Genomic DNA, 17,541 nt, shown 5'->3' with positions numbered 1-17,541 from the left:
GCTACATTCAGTCACATTGCATGAAAACATAAAACCAGGGTGTAGGATGGACCAAGAGAGAGAGAGAGAGAGAGAGAGAGAGAGAGAGAGAGCAGGACAGGGATTTTATTTTCAGTTTTTGGATATTGTCAATTACAGCCCCTTGCTTTTGCCATGCTACGCATTTCATCTCTGGTTAGTGTAGCGAAGAGCCAGGGACAAGGACTGCAAATTCATCACAATTACAGCAACCTGTCACCCCCTCACCACAGAGCCACCACAGCATGTTTACCTCATATCTGTTTGGAAGTAGCAGCCACACTGCTTCACAACCAATTACGCTTCAATTACAGAGCAATGATCGCAACGTCCTCTAATAAAGACGGGGAAAAGGCGCCGGTTAACCTTCATGCTTTTCTGTTTTTACACTCCTCTACGTCTTTCAATGTTACTACAGTACCCAGGGGGTGAATTACTCAGGATAAAATGGGATTAAATTTTCTAAACTTTGATTACCAGCTTCATTAAATGAGCGAAAGCAAACTAGACTGTAAAAGCTTTGCTGTGAGACACTGTGATCTAATGCATTTTTCAATCTCAAATGAGGACACCACGATTAAATCATTTCACTTCAAATAGCGATTCCCGTGTGTATAATACATCTTCGTGCATGTGCGTGTCTACAGAGGGATCTGCCCTCCTCTCCGACAAACACAGTGCATTCATTTTTTTTGTAGCTCAGCTAAAGCCTTATTTGCATAGCACCTTTCAAATACAAAGGCAAATCAAAGTGTTTTGCATATGGCATGGTAATGCATTAAAGCATTTAAAAAACAATGCCGAGGAAAATTAAATAGAACAAAATAAAACTAGACAAGGCATTCAAAGTTTGGGTTTTAGCTTAAAGTCTGTGTACATTGCTCACCTTGGTCACAGCCTTGGTGCTTAAATCCATAATGCTGAACCTTTGACCTCCTGATTACAGGGCGGGTCTTTAACATCACTCACAACCCTTGCCACCCTAAAAGACTGAAATACTTAAAGTCTTAAATAGCAAAACACGTCTATAACAAAATGAAACGCCTACGGTTGCACCCTCGGGAACCAAAGTTTGCTTTGGAAGATTCGACTGTCTTAAAACTCTGGCGTAAAGGCACCAATTTGTTCTCCAGAGCCAGTTGTTTCCATCTGAGCTCAGAGCATCTTAATTAAGGCTGTGATATGGATGTGGTGGAGACAAGGCTATTAATCCAAGACCCTGGAGGCCATGAGGGAGAGAGAGAGAGAGAGAGAGAGCGGGCGTAGCTCGGCCGTGGCATTAAAACGACGGCCCAACGAGACCGAGAGAGAAGGAGGAAGCGACCGGTGGGAATCGATAATCACTAGCCAGGTCAATGGGATGGCTGAAAGCATGAAGTGTCAATGGGTATTTAGTTCTGTGTAATAAATCACCCTCTGCAAAAGAGCGATACAGCCAAGTGTTTGTGGGTGTATGTATGAGGTTGCGCGTGTTTGTTTAAATGTGCTTCTGTGACTTGTGTACTCGCTCTGCATGTTTGTTTGAGTGTATGTGCGTGCAGGTGTGTGTCTGTTTGTGAATGTGTGTGTGTGTGTTTAGGGAGACGTCATCCCCGCAAGACACAAACACACACACCAGTGACCAAACACTCTTGAGCGCCTGCTTAGCAAGTCTGAATGAATTAAGTAGGTCATGTGAAAAAGGGTCAAGTTTCTTGGCACTGGTTTTCCAACAAAGATGGATCATTACACAAGATTTGTGATCCACTCCATTTTCTCTTTGTCCTTTCCAATCAAAGCTTTACATTTTACTTTCAGACATCAGTGAGAAAAAAAACATTTCTGTGACATATACTGACGGTCTTCTTGAAGGGCCTGAACTGCAATGGGAAAATATTTCACAATATTTTGGCGACACTATGGCTGCTTGGAACAGACTCATAATATGAATGTGATATGAGGACAGCATGTTGGTTGTGTTGCAGGAGTTTATTTCAACACCCCTTTTCACTCAACTTTTAGCAGCCTCAATGGTACCGAAACTATCATCGCTAGCTTCAGGAATTAGCTAAAATGCTGAAGCCACAACAAACAATTAGTGTGCTTTTATTTTTCGGTTTGTTTTTAGCATGAATGAGCTCTCCGGGACTAATTTTGAGGACATTTTAGCTCGTTCATAACATGCTTCAGCATGCTGGGGGTCTGTGAAGCGCACAGTGATACACTAACAATAGTTATTATCTCGACAAGCTAACTAATTTGGTACAGTATATTGTTATCAGTGTGTGGTAATGGAAAACCCTGTAGGGTGTCATCCCAGGTCTGAGGAGAGCCCTGCTATAAAGTGGAATTCCCCCTTAATATCCCATCTGTTTTGTCAGACAAATGATATAGTATACACATACACTAGGCAGGGAGATTTTGTAAGAAAAAAAAATGGAAATCCAAGTGACAACACAGGCCCAGCTCAGACGCTAGATGACATGCACAGACACACACGCTTAAATGGCACACAGGCATGATGCACTGATGCTACAGGCTAAATAGACATAATGCAGACAGTGAGACTGTAAAACCCACATACCTAAGTGCGGACACAGAGGTAAAAGAATATGTCTGGATACATGTACAAACATGTACAGGCGCGAGGAGCTGGTAATGTGGTGTGCGAAGATACTGCCTTGCAGTTATCAACACTTAAATATGCATTTATCCACACTAACCCAAAGTGTGGCGGTATAAAAATGTAAACATGAGGAAGAGCCAGCTTGGCTCGAAACATCATGTTTTAATAAATTACACTTGCATTGGAGCCCCTTTGGTGTGCAGACTGTCCTCATTATTGGCATGAAAATGTAACATACGTGCAATATTTTGTCTCTGGGTTCACTGTCACAAATAGATACATCTTATGTTCCTGTCTGTGTTGCTGTGTTATGTCTGTTGCTTTATCTGCTTGTGTTGTGCAACACTGTGAAATAAGACAGAGATGCTGTGACTCAGACTTGGCTGGACAGCATCCCGGTGAGAGTGTGAGTATGTGTGTATGGGGAGGTGGGGGTCTATTTTCCAAGATTTTTTTTTTCTAAGAGATTGATTTTTTTTTCCCTTTATGTGCTGTCTGTCTCCCTCTCCGTGTATGGACGTTTCTTTGGGTTTTCATCTCAGTCTCTCTTCTCTCCCCCTCACCCCTCTCCAGTTTCTTTGGTATGTTACTTTGTTTGTCCTCTACCACTGTACCGGTTCCTCTTAAACACTTGTCACCCGTAACAAAAACAAGTCACGATGTTCCCGTTACAAGACCTCAAAAGCATACAAATAAACACACGTACACCACAAAAACAGAAAGTAGGGGGAGATAACTCGGGGACGTGCACCGTCTCTGGCACACTCTGCTGCAAAACAAAAAAGGCTTGGGAAAAATTAATCTCCTGTCTTTTGAGTGAGTGCAAAGGAGTGCTAAAGGCTCTCCACTGTATGTACGACTCTTGAAAGGGAGCATCTGTTGCTGGTTTGAAACAGTGAGGCGTCTTTTTTTGTTCCTATGCCATTCTGCATTGGACCAGTGGGAGCATTGCAACAGCATTGTAACTTAAAGAGGGGGAGGGGGCACTGGCAGGCAAAGGAAGATGGACAGATAAGAGAAGGGAAGGAGGAAGGGGAGAGAGGGCACAACAGGCTGTGAGGAGGGGTTTGTCCTACTGATTGTGGCTAGTGTCTGGCTTCATTAGTGCTTAGTTACTTGGAAGTAAAGGATGAGGAGAATAAGAAGGGTGGGTGACTTCGAACAGCTGGGGTGGAATCTCCCTGCAAGTGCAATGGGGTAAAAACAAAATAAAATAAAACCTTTCAAAACACAAGGGCCAAGTCGGAGGGCCACACAAAGGCAAAGGGAGGAGTGCTGGTGCTCTTTGAAGTATAGTGGAGGAGAGGTCAAGACTCCTTTTGCTCCTCTTTAGGCCATTGTGGAGACCACATGGGAAAGCAAGATGAGGCTGTCACTAGCACTTTGTGTGCGGTAGATTTGGGTGCCTGAATGTGCAACGGGTCAACGCTGAGAAATATTTCTGTTTTTAAAAGCCTACTTCACGAGGAAACTGACGCTTTTCACATGTTTAAAGTGCAGTGAGGCGGGAGAAAATGGGACATCTGTGACTGCGCGGGTCAGTGAAACTGGATTGCAGTTTTTTTCTGTTCGCTAAAAAGCGCATCCTGTTGAACACTAAAACACATCCTGAAGATATACAGGACATTTGGACTTCAAAGAAGGAAACAGACACACTGTATGTAGTAAGGGCAAGGTCAGAGTCACACCCACTGTCCATATATGATGATGTGTACGTGTATAACATCAAATTTAAATTACAAAGAGAAAACAGAGCAGTTAATATGTCTCTGTCTCCATGGAGATCATAAACACAAATACTCACTCCGCTCTCAGGGTGGGCAGTCCAGGCTAATTCTGTCGTAGCCCACTTTGTGTCCATCAATGTCTCTGTAAACGGAAACAGAAAGAAGACAGCCAGGTTAGACAAAGAGGAGCAGATTGACGGAGGAGATCAATAGTCAACTCAAACGTTTTACAACAATGTCATAAAATGTGTGAAGTGTTCTGGGGAAGACATGAAAGGCTTTGATTAAAGTTGTTCTCAGATAACTGAATGAATAACCCGGAGACAGAAGCAGTGGGCTTAGAGCGATATTAGATTCAATTAAAGAAAGAAGGAGTGCAAGTGTGCCTGCATATGCACGTGTGTGTACGCGCATGCGTGTGAGAGAAACACACATCAAGGTGGGTAATCAGTAAAGTATTATTGTGTAACATTTTATTGCCGCTCCTTGTCTGGCCATTTACACTCTATTAGACATTTACTTTTTATACAACGGAAAGGAAACAATGTCTCAATGAGAAACAGTTCCGATTCCTGCAGTGCACTGTGACACACACACACACACACACACTTACACATACACACACTTACACATAACATACACACACATACAGTAAGTAACAGGTTGTAAAACTCAAGAAATATAAGCCAACAGACAGCTTTAATGAAGAGGGGGGGTCATAAAGTTAGGTGTCACAAAGAGGCGCTCATGAGCAGAACCACTTTCTTTATGTTTGTTTGTACACCTATGTCTTGGCACACACACACACACACAGGGGAATGTACACACCTCACAGACTCAATACACACACACAAAAACGCACAAAATGTCGGACTGGGATCTCTCCTGCAAAATCCCTTCCCTGCGATCCACTTTCCACTCTCTTGTTTCTACTGGCAAAGACGGCGGCTTTGTGAGAGCAGAGAAGGAAGACTGTAAATGTCGAGTCTTTTACTACCTGGCGCTCAAGGCGCAGTGTGCAGCCACCGTTATTATCTCAACCGCTGTGCTGTTCTACAAGATAGTAAAAGATGATGAAACGGCACTGGCAAGAAAGTGAGCTTACACTGTCCCCGGTCATGGAGGGGAGTGTGAGATGTTCCCACTTTGGCTGCTTCAGTTTCAAAGGATGAACCTGAAAAAAGTCTTTTCAGCTCACTTTGCCATCCTACTACCATTCTCAGTTGTTCTCTGCCTCTGTCGCCCTCTTTCATCTCTGCAGTTCTTCTCTCTTTTTATTTTGCTTTCACCGGGTGAGCTGACAGGAAATGGCACATGGGAGAAAAATAAAAGTATAACCCCAGGATTTCACCATCCCTCCTCCAAATGTCTGCTGCCACCACCACCACTGCTGCATTCAGGAGCACCGGCGGTGACAAACGCAAACACCCCCAAACTCAAAGGCACTGCGGAGACGCCATGCTCCTTCAAACTGGGAATTCCCACTGAATTCCACCCCCACATACCTTGAATGACAGTGTCTGTGACATGTGTAAGTGCCTATTACACTGGTAAAAACATATGACTTCCAAGAGAGCTCCAGCCAAAGGGAGACATCTTCTGTTACAAAAAAAAAAAAAAAAACCTCACACAATCACTTTTCAAATGTAGCTTGGGCTTGTTTCCCGCAGGCAAAATGGTCTGGAAGCCTCAGTGTGTGCCGGTTCACACAGAGAGAGAGAGAGAGCTGTCTGTCTGGGAGTGGCTGGGGGGAACTGAAGTGAATATCATGCACTCTCAGCACAAGGTCAAATCTGGCGCACAACCTTTGTCACAAATGATCTTCTCTCTCTCTCTATCTGTCGCTCCAGTCTCCGATACTCTCTGCTCGCGCTGTTAGAGGAAATGCCTTTGAATGAAATCATGACTGCAGTCTGCTTTTGCTGAGAGCATATGCAATGAGGAACATTTGTCTCTTGAGCAAATAAAGCTCTACTAGTGTTTTCATCCTAGAAACTGTGTCAGTGCATGTTAGCTGCAGGCTTTCCCCCTGACTCACACAGTGACAGTGTGTGATTTGGGACCTGTTACCGTCAAGCTACGCAGGTAAGTAAAGCCGGTGTAGTGGAAATGATACACCTCTGCTGCCTGGTGTTTATTATTAAGACTAGACCTTTGTGTGTGGTGCTCTGGCTTGTCATTAGCGCTGACCTTGCTGAATATGGCAACACAGTGAAACACAATGACTAAACGGGGGGTAGGCAGGTGGGGTGGGGGAAGATGGGGTGAGAGAGAAAGAACCAGAGTCAGAGAGCAGATAGAGAGATATGCAAAGCACACACAAACGCGTGCACCTGTGCAATCTGACTCAGTGGTTTGGACGATGGATCATTCGGGAGTGCACGTCCAGCAATAACCCTTCCCCACCTCGATGCATCTGCATTGTTTAACCGTGTCCAGTCTGTGCTTGTGTGTGTGCGTGTTTGGTGCAAAGCCCTGTATTGTGCCCAAAGTGGTGCACCAATCCTGAGTCAATGGGCCAGAGCAAAAGCACTGAATGACCCCAACCTTACACTGCCACTCCCTCTCTGTCAGTGTGTGTGTATGTGTATGTGTATGTGTGAGGGAGGGGGTGGGTATTGTACGTGCGTTTCTACACACTGTGTTTGTGTGTGAATCTGTGAATAACACATCAGGGAATGGAAGCGCACTGCAATATTCATGACTGTACAACAGATTCAGACACCTGCCCGGTCACAGAGAGCACACAGACAATAAGGGAAATAAAGCAAAGCAGCAAATATATTGCTATAAGCAACTGCTCTTCAGTGTCAAACCAGCAGACTTGTGCTACGTGAATGGTAAAGGCTCAGACAGAGGCAGAGTAAGACAAATTATAGAGAGACAGTTATTTTTTTTTAATAGCAAACAACCTCGGAAAGCTTGTAAGACCATACTGGCTGCTTGCCTAATGGGCCTGGCTGAGAGAAAAGAAAAAAGAAAAATAGACGGACAGAAAACCAGAAGGACGAGTTAGGGGAGAAACGAGCAGTGTGTAAACTTTAGGACACTTTCTCTGCGCACAGCAAATACCCCATTTTCTCATCACTTTTACAAATCCTGAAAGTGTAAAAAGAGAAAATGAAAAGTTGCAGGTTGTACGGGGGGGGATAAAAAACAAACCGAGCAAACTGAGTAAATCAGGCAAATGAGCATGCAAATTTACTGCTGTAAAGCACACACACACATTGAGGGAGTGAAGTGCGCAGATGTGGGAGGTAGCGCTGTAGATCATCATACACTACACAGATGCACAAGGCTGTTTAATCCATCTTCCTCGCGTGCACTCTCACTTTTTTTCTCATTCTTTTGCAATCTCTATCTCATCATTCCTGTGAAATAATGGATCTAATTCCCTGCTGTTTCCTTTTCTCCCACTCTTTCACTTTGTCTATCCCCTCTTTTTTTAATCCCACAATTTATCTAACTACTCTCTCTCTCACTCCACTAGGAATAGATAGGTCCGACCTCTTTTCATTTGTCTTCTTCCTCTCTCTCTACCTTTTCTTGCCAATCTCAATATCTGCAGTTTTCACGCTGTGCTGTGATGGATGTGACGTGCGGTGTACAGGGGAATGTTTTTCAACCACCTACTGCTTATGAAGACTTTTCAATTAGCGAGTCACTGTTTGAGTAACCTGGGGACTGCTTCAGTAAAGTGTTATTTATGATCGAGGTCAAATGCACCTGGGATTAGCGAAACAAACATGGGGGGAAAAAAATGGCAGCAACATTTGTTTTCTCTGCGTGCTCTGATTGTGTGAGAAAAACTGCAGCAATGCAAACAGGATTGGAGAGATGCAGGCAAATAAACATGTACACGCACACACACACACACACAGGCGAGCGCGCGCACATGCAAAGCCAACCCCAACACTCTAATCCCGTAATGACAGGGCAGGCCTAATAACAGGGGAGGGCACTGAAGCATTCGTCCCTTTGGCCGCATCCAATACACACACACACACACACACACACACATGCATGCACACAAACACGCACACACAGCACCCAGAGTTACAAGCCTCTTAAAATATTTCTTTGTTCAAACAAGCAGACTTCTTAAAAGAGAGAGAAAAAAGACGACGGACCAGAGGAGGAAAGGAGAAGAAAGGCTATAGTTGTTTCACGGGGGCTAAGTCCTCCGGTCGCAAGGAGCAGACAGGTGAGGGATTTAGCTTGGATCTCGCCTCGACTACTTTGAGCTTTTTAGCATGCTTGTCTTTGTTAGCGTGACCCCGTCAGATGGCAACTGAAAGATAACTGAACCGAAACCCTCGGGGAGCTAAAAGATGCGTCTCGACAACCTTGTAGAGATGATGTGTCACAGACACAACAATGTTTGAAATGTCAAACCAGAAACCTTTTTTGTTGATGTAATAGCTTCCTGTGTTAGCATTTCTTCCTGCTATAAGTGCCTATGACAAGATGGCTGCTGTATTAATGAAACATGATGACAGCGGGATTTTGTATTCAGCCAGAAAAAGTAATGAGGAAAAAAAAAAAAACCTAATGACTCCTTCCCTGAAAGTCCTTCCCTTCAGGCTTCTCCACTAGTTAATTATCTTCTCCCCACCTCTTCTCTGGGTAGCTTTTGTTGTGTTCTCCGACAGTCAAACAGACCAAGCACATGGCAACCTGGCATGGGGTAGCCACTCCATTAAAATACTATGCAGTCTAGTTGCCAAACACTTGAGCCTCTGTTTAGCCACAGAAACAGTGAAATGTGTCAACATTGAGAGCGAGGACCCCACGCTCAAGTTATTAGCGCTATTAGCCTGATTGCTTTGTGCGCTATCTTTGTTGGCTCGGCTTTTGTCGTCCAATGTGAGGCTGAGGAGGAGAAAGAGGAAGAGAGAGGGATGCGGAAAGAAAGAGCAGGAGGAGAGATGCCATTCACATTCAAATTGTCCAAGCAGCCTTTTTGCCTTTGTGCGGGGCCAGAGAGCGATGATTAGGAGAAGCCCCCTTCATTTTATGGCAAGACCTCCCCTCCAGCACCCACACACAAACACTCACAGTCACGGTAATTGGTTGCTGCGACATGGACAGGCCACGGAGGTGATTCCTCTGTGGAATTCCTGAATCCCCCCCTCTCTTTCTTCCCCATCAACACACACACATACTTCACCCTGCTAACACTCACTGTCAGTCATCCCACAATGGCTGTCGCACAAGAGGTTTGTCCTGTGTGTGTGTGTGTGCGTGCGCGCGCGCTAACAGGGTTACAATGTTGATACCTAGCAAATATCTACCTTTCTTTTTTTTTCTCTCTCCTTGTCACTAATTTTTTTCTCCCCAGATTCTTTCCTTCTCACTCTGTCTGACTCTTATATCATCTCTCCCTGTGGGGAAGTCTAATGAACGCAAGTCTTTGCCCTCTGCATTTGTCACTGGGCCCCTGCCCTCAATTATTTTCCCCTCGTCAAAAGATACCTTGGGGCCGAGTACTATTTGGGTTGTTACAGCGTGCCATTTCTTTTTCCTTTTTTTATGTGTGTATGTCTGTCCGCTTGGCCAAATGTGTCTGCAGAGGCAATTTCTGACAAGCAGCTCTTTCCCAATGATGCTGGGTCTTTGTGATAAATAAACAAAAACAAACACAACAATGTTCTTTTCTGTCAGACGCTGTTGAGGGAGCAGTGCAGAGCAGAGCAAAGCGGTTGAAATGGAAAAAAGAAAGAGCTTTGATCGTGGTAAGGGGGACATTGAAAGCTAGTTCAGCTGCTTTTTAGAAATTACATATATGTGAGTGTGCACTTATGAGCGTGTGTGTGTGTGTGTATGTGTGTCTGCAACCAAGTCAAGAGGAGGGTGCTGCCTTTTTCAAGGGCTCATGAAGTCTAGTCTAGTTCCTGTTCTGCTGATGGAATGGGCCTCTTTGTCTTTACCCCCCTCCCTCTTTTCTTTCTGTTTCTCACTCATTCCCCCTCTTTCTCAAATCTCTCTCTCTCTCTCAGCCCCTCCCTTTCCCCTTCTCTCACTAACTCTCCTAATTACAAAGCACAGAGGATCTGACGAACAGGTAGCCCTGAGGGCACCTGTCTACAAAACCAGGTGTGCTTTAATGTGTGTGTATGTGTGCAAGGATACATGTGTGTCGGCATGTGTGTGTTAGAATGAGTGTGTGTATGCATGTGTGCATGTTCGGCCTTCAGAGGCCCGTGTCTTACTATAATAAATGAGTGATAGCGCGTGTGTCTGCTTGATATATGAGTGAGTATAAGTGGTTGAAAGTGCTTCTGATTGGTTTATTGCGTTGTCACCGTGGCATTTACTTTATTTAACTTCGACCTCTTGAAACTTTGAAGTTTCTTTTATCGTTTCACTTGGAGCAAATGACTGTGGATGAGCATGAAATCTAACTGACTTCAATGGAAATGCAAAAAGATGAACACTTACAAACTAGTTTCCCCCAAAGCTCCTTTTCCTTCACTCTGTTTTGTGTGTGTATGTGTGTGTGTGTGTGTGTGTGTGTGTGTGTGTGCATGCACACTTGTGCATTCTCTTCCCTCTTAGACTCAACTTCCTAGTTAACCACCCAACCCCTCACCCTGCCCAGGACCTAGCCGTTCACAGCTGTGTGCATTGTCCCATGGGTTTCATTGAATAGTTCTGTGTTCAGTTGCTATTGAATAAGTCACAGCCCCTTCATCAACAGCACTGACAACATACCACATACACACACATACACACACACACATTCACGGCTGGGGGGTGAACCGTCATGCTTTATTGGCTACTTGCTCTCTTGACACAAGCCTTTTAGATTGCCTTCAAAATCCAATTCCAGGTAGGCTGAATGTAAATTGTGGACATTTTTGCTCCTCCTACTGCACCTAAATCCAATCACCGGACAATTGTTTTTGTATTTGTCACTTGTAAATGAGAGAGCTAAAGCAACAAACAGCACAGCAGATTACCCAGGGCATGCAGTTCAACTTGCAGCTGAGTGACTTCAGCTTGCTTTGAACCTGCAACCTTGTAGTTACCACCTCATTTCCTAAATTGTGAAACACACACTGAACATTTCTCTCTTGTTAAAGCTTTTGTTCAACGTCCGTAACATTCCACATTTATCTTTATGTCTTTGCCTGCCCCTTTACTCAACGTGCACATAGTTATCTTCATGTGTGTGTACTGTTGCTGCAAGACTGCTGATGCTGCTGGCTGTTGTGGCTTAATAACAGTGTTCTGCGCCTTTGTCTCGGAAGACAGAAACACCTTTTTTTCTTTTCTTCTTTTACAGCCATGCCCCATGGTATGACGTGAACTTTAGTGGTTTTCATTCCCTCACTGAAACATTTCTCTCAAAGAGTCATCCCAGCACATGCTGATTTACAACACTGAGATGTTTGGCCTTGTCATAGGAAATCTAACAAGGGCTGCCAACGCTTTAACTCACCTCTCAACTCTAATGAGTTGAAAAAGCTCATAAAGTACATCAGACATGAGTAATAATCAAATGTAGTTCCACTGTAACAATGATTTGGTAAGGCTTTGTATCATGTATAGCAGTTACATCTCATTTCAGATAGGTATGTTACTCATTTGCAATTGATTATGTTAAGGGCATCAGGCCTGTCTGTGTTTAACCAACAGGAAATGGGCACAGGACCAGACTTCTGTAGGGACATGGAATGTTTACATCACCTAACATGGAAACTATTGCCTCAAACTTCACCATAAATGAAGCCATTTCTCGCTTACAAGCCTTCCTGGAAATGCTCCACACCTCTCTCGCTCTCTGTTTTACAACATTTGATAATTCAGTCTGGGTTTTGATTCTTTTTTTTCCCTCTTTTGTCCCTCCAGTGAAATTCAACATCAAACACTGACAGTAAACACTGTTTAAGCATAACATGCCAGTCATGAATTAGATTGCTGAATCCAAGCGAGGGGTGACTTGTGTGGCGTGTGTGTGCCTCTGCGTGAGACGCCTTGGTGCCATCATCTGATTTCCTGGCGAATGACTCAGCCAACTGCAACTGAGAAATGCAAACAAGCGCGCAAGGAACAGGTTCGCCTTCACCCCGAGGATCTGCATATGGAAATACACATCTCCTAGTCGAATTTTGTGGGTATTTGTGCGTGTGTTTGTATTAGTCAAGAGTGAGAAGGGAAGCGCGACAATAAGTAATTTGGCTGTCTGTTTGTGTGTGTGTATGTGTGTGTGAGATGGAGTGAGCGTGCGTGTCACTACAGCTGTTGATTTCATTCCTCATGCTCCCTGGGGGACAGCAATACCTCGAGTACGATTCATATTTAAAATACAATTTAGTGTAACTGCAACCTCATCAAGCTGTGATTGATTCAGGATCTGCCACGCAGATGAAAGGCTAACAAATATACCTGATACACCGAATACACACGAACACACGTAGGTGCACATTTCACATTTCTATAAAAAGACTTCTTTGACACATACCAAAATAACAGGCAGGCAACATGCATCCCAACATCAGCTCCTCTATTACCTAGCTTTCAACCTCTCCTATTTATAGCATATACAGTAAAAACTGCACCCTCTGTCTTTTATTCAATTTCCACCAAAGCATTCTTTTGTAGGCAAGGGTTCAAAGCCTTGCTCAAGGGCACGTCAGTAGAAAGAAGTGCAAAAAAATGCAGACTGTTCTGTTGTGCAGACAGTGAAGTATACTATATAAAAACAAAGGCCGCAGAATAAAGGGCATCATTCAATGGAAGTGAAATTTCTCTTGACATATTATTTAGCAGGCTGTTTTTTTTTTTTTTTTTAGAGTTTCAGCTAATTTTAATGCAACCAGAGTTTAGCTGCAAATCCGCTGACACAGTGAAAAAGAAATGTTCACATCTCTCTATCTATCCATCTCATCCCATGTACTTTGGCATTTATTTAAAGCTTGTTACTGATGTTCAACAATTGGCTCATTATATGTTCATCTACAAAGAGAGAGACATAAAAGGAGGGCGGTGGAGTAATTTACCCGATGAGATAAAGCAGTGGTGATATCCTTTGATTCGCTGCTTTGTCTGGTCAAACCTGCAGACTCCTCTGACGATGCCTCGGTGGATGTAGCTAATGAACACGCTGCGCTATGTGGCACAGAACCCCGATAAGAATCGCGTGAGGTAGCGTGGGTGCTAATAAATATGAAGTGCCTCAAAGGTCAAACAAGAAGAGGGAAAGATAGATTATGATCTAATTAATCTTGAAGTAATCCTCATTCTTACTGAGCAGTAAATGTTAAAATCTGAAAAAAAAAATACTTCAAATGAATTAAAGGGGACAATGTGTGAGTTATCTAAGGAACTACATTCGTATTTATACAAAGCGGGTGATTCTGTGGCTGTGCGTGTATCTGTGAGTAGAAATTCACCTGGCGCCTCTGTCTCTCTGAGGGATTTTGGGTATTGGTGGTGCTGACTAACATTGTGACAGGTGAGTGTCAGGACTTGCTAACTCCCTCCAAGTTGCATTTAGCACACCTGCTCTCATGCTTTACCTTCATCGACCACCCGTCACATTCCTACAGATCCTGTCCTTTTGTGAAAGCAAAGCCTACTTGGCCTTGTGGCGACAGAGACCACACTGAAGCTAGAAAAAAAAAAGACCTCACAGGTTTGATCCCCAAGGTCAGCGTGTGTTGATTAACAGACTGTTAAAATGTCCTTCAGATGGGAAATGAACCTGTATTGGCTCAAGTCAGTCTGGATTGGAGCACCACACTGCGGTGAAATTAAAATGTTGGAACATGCACGCAAGATGCAAAAGGCAATGAATGAGGAATGAACCGTGTTCAAACAATAACAGAATGTGTGCCAACAGTCTCCTGCATTTTCAATGCATTACGTCTCAGCTTGATACGGCAACAGCACAAAGGAAATAACTATTGAGTATGGGTTTATTTGTCGAGATAAGTGAGGGAGAGGCAAGTAAAGAGAGAGAGGGAGAAAGATTCCCAGCTTTGGGTGTGGCAGCCATTCAGCACACACTCATCTATACCAACGTTAGTTATAAGTCTCCACAGATTTCACTAAAAGTGGAAAGAGACAGAGCGAGAGAGGAAAGAGGGGGGAGAGAAAGTGTCACGGAAAAAACAGAGGAGAGAAGGGGGGGCAAGAGATGGGAGTGCAAAAGAAGAGAAGTGATATTCAAAGAAGACACAAAGAGAGAGGGAGCAAACAAAGCGGAGAAAGAGATGGGAATGAAAGGCAAAGGGGGCCAATAAGGTAACAAGGGGCGGGGGGGCTGGAGGGAGGAGAAAACACAGAGGAGAGAAGAGGAGGGAGAGGAGAGGAGAGGATGGAGAGCTGGTAGACACTCTCTTGTATTCCCCACAGCCCCTGCACTTCTTTCATTGCCACTGTGTTTTTGGCACGCTGACACGCAGCGGCCTTCAGAGACCGAGTGTGTGTCTGCGTGCAGACGTCTGCGATATCCTGTCTATGTTTGTGTGTTCGCCTGAAGTGTCTGTGTTTGACATGCAGCCTGATGGGAACTGTTCTTGCTCATTGCCTTACTGCGGGCCAGGGAGCCATCGTCTACTTCACTGCTGTCCTTTTCTCTGTTCTTGCTTGTCCTTTTCTCTGTTCTCGCTTGTCCTTTTCTTCCTCTTGCCCCTATGCCAACCATGGCCTCCATTCATAACGGCCCGATAGCTGCGGCAACAGACTGTGTAGAAGATAGCACTGGACCAAAATATGAAAATGTGATAGCAGCAACTGTCCTTGGGGAGCAAGTGTGAATTTCAATGGAAACATTTTAGTGGTGCAGAGAGTGCTTTTTGTGTGTGCGTGGACACACTCACCTGTGTGAATGAATGAGTATTTGCTTGTACGGGTGGAAGCGTGCGATTATCTGACTGTCTCAGAGGCGCTGGAAGCATAAATATGCACAAACACACACATACACACACTCTTCCATTCAATAGGAGGTGGGCTATTGTGCTGCCTGTGCAGACGGATTGTGCATGAGCAGTTACTTCACAGCTCTAATAGCAGGTTTTAGACAATTTTGTGTGTCAGCAATGGCTGACTCAACAAACAGAACTCAATTACATGGGAACACAAACCCATACTGTACACTTACATAATACCAATGCATACACATTATGCACAATACATTACTTAAACAATAATAATACCAATTCATATACAAATAGAAAATGAGACATGTTATTAAGACTGGGGCGCGCACACACACACACAGAGTCACAGACACAGATCCTGTTTGTTCACTGGGGGTGTAGCTTAGAAAGAGCTCGAACTGGGCATTGAATAAAAGCCGTGGCTTTTTGAATGGCTGTGCACCACAAGAAAAGTGCTTAGCACCCAGCTTTGCCATTCTGTTTCAATAGCCACTGGGTCTCTCTCACAAACACACAAACACACACACAAACGCACACACACACACTCACAGTATCTCTCTCTCTCTCTCTCTCTCTCTCTCCCTCATTGTTTCCCTTAATACAGTCTATCCTAATACAGTCATCTGCCAACATATCAGATCACCTTACAATGCACTTCCAGCACAGCATGTAATGATCGTGTTGAATCTAATTAAAGATGCCTACTTCCTGTTCCACCCGGAACAGCTGCCTGTGTGTCTGCATTGAGGGGCAAAGCCCCAACGCGGTCCGCATTTTCCGCATGCCAGTGGCTTCCAATTACTTTAAAACAGTTTAAAAAATACCGCAGTGGTAGAGACCAAAAGTCTTTGAGGTCTGCTTGTTTCTTTTCAGCTTCTCCTCGGAAACTTGCACAGACAGAATAAACAAAAAAACAGATCCAGAGTAGGAGCCTAGGGGACTATCCTATTAGCCTGGGCGGTAGCTAGACATACCAAGAGCCATCTTTTTGGCTCATCGAGCAACCACGGATGATTTATGAAGATGTTGCGGTGTAATTATCAAGTCAATTATCACCGCCAGTCATGTTAATTTCCCAGGTATGGCCTCGTTTACCTGTGAGAAAGGGGGAAAAAAATGTTGGCAATATAGAAAAAACTGCAGATGGGGAATTTTAGGAGATGAGTAATTACACTATACCCCCCCTCACCATCACACAGACACATCATTGCACCTCCACTCCCCTGTCCTCTCTTTTTTCTAGAGGAAGGATAAGGAGGAGCAGGTGACGTGCGAGCCCTGCGGGCAGGCTGGTGCCTCTCACATCAGCTCATTAAGTCGGCAGACACAGGGTTTGTTACAGTTTACCTGCCTGCCCAGTCATTAGCCATTCAGGTCAAAGACGCTACTAACAAAAAGGGAGGTGAGGGCAGTTAAAGTAAGGAATGCAGCTCGCCAGGTCAGGGCTCTGCGGGTCTGTGTGACTAAGACAATCTCAAAAACACTTGCGCACACACCCACACACCCTTTCTCTAACAGCCACGCAAATCCACATACACACACACACACACACACACAAAGACCACACATACTGTAGTACAAGCACAGATACCTAACTCCTTGTATAATCGCGTACAAAGAAGTTGGGGAGTGGTGCTGTATGTAAAACAATTAAAATCCTAATGTGGTATGAGACATTACAAATACAAACAGGAATGGGAACAACGGCTCAGACACCAGGTGCTGTTTATATAAAACACTGGGCGAAGGAAAATGGGCAGGTTATCTCATTTTGTCCTTTCTCTCCCTCCTTTCTTTTCAGTTTCTCTATTGTCTCTACCTTCAGTCTCTCCTTCACACACATGGCAACCACCACCATTCTTCTCCGTCTTTGACTCTCTGTTTACGTGTGCTCTTGCTGGCTTTAACTAACAGACTGGCTTTTAAGTGAAGTTGTTTAAATTTCCGTCCTGCAAAAAACCCTGGCAGTTAACGTTGCCTTCTTGCATGAGACAGCTGGGTACAACCTCATTTCTGTCTTCATTCTTTGCACGGCGAACAACGGTTAATGATCTATGATGACAAGCAGCTGCCGATTGATTACTGGAAAGGCTTCATGTATTTATTCTGAGCACAAGGCTTTTATTTCATCTCTGAAGTGGGTGGTGGCAGAAAAAATGTGTTTATTGGTTATTTGGCATCATTAATTTAGAGAAAGGGGTGAAGGGGGTGGGGTCATCATAATTTATTGCTATTTTGCTTTTCCATGTCACATACCCACAAATGGCGGTGTGAGATTAATAGTGTTGATCTGTTTTGGAGT

General features: G+C 44.2%; 1 protein-coding gene across 13 annotated transcripts in view; it reads right to left on the bottom strand.

Annotated features, from left to right (window-relative positions):
* Positions 1 to 17,541, bottom strand: part of ephb3b (eph receptor B3b) — a 59,599-nt gene that overhangs the window by 22,876 nt on the left and 19,182 nt on the right. For all 13 annotated transcript variants that reach the window (XM_085774574.1, XM_085774584.1, XM_085774577.1 and 10 more), the window contains exon 2: positions 4,428 to 4,492. In XM_085774574.1, the coding sequence (XP_085630700.1) occupies positions 4,428 to 4,492 (65 nt within the window). The remainder of the gene's footprint in view (positions 1 to 4,427; positions 4,493 to 17,541) is intronic.

Source organism: Trachurus japonicus, chromosome 4 (assembly GCF_045865225.1).
Source record: "Trachurus japonicus isolate A0001 chromosome 4, Traja_1.0".
Lineage (NCBI taxonomy): Eukaryota > Metazoa > Chordata > Actinopteri > Carangiformes > Carangidae > Trachurus > Trachurus japonicus.
This window is presented reverse-complemented; position numbering and strand designations above follow the sequence as displayed.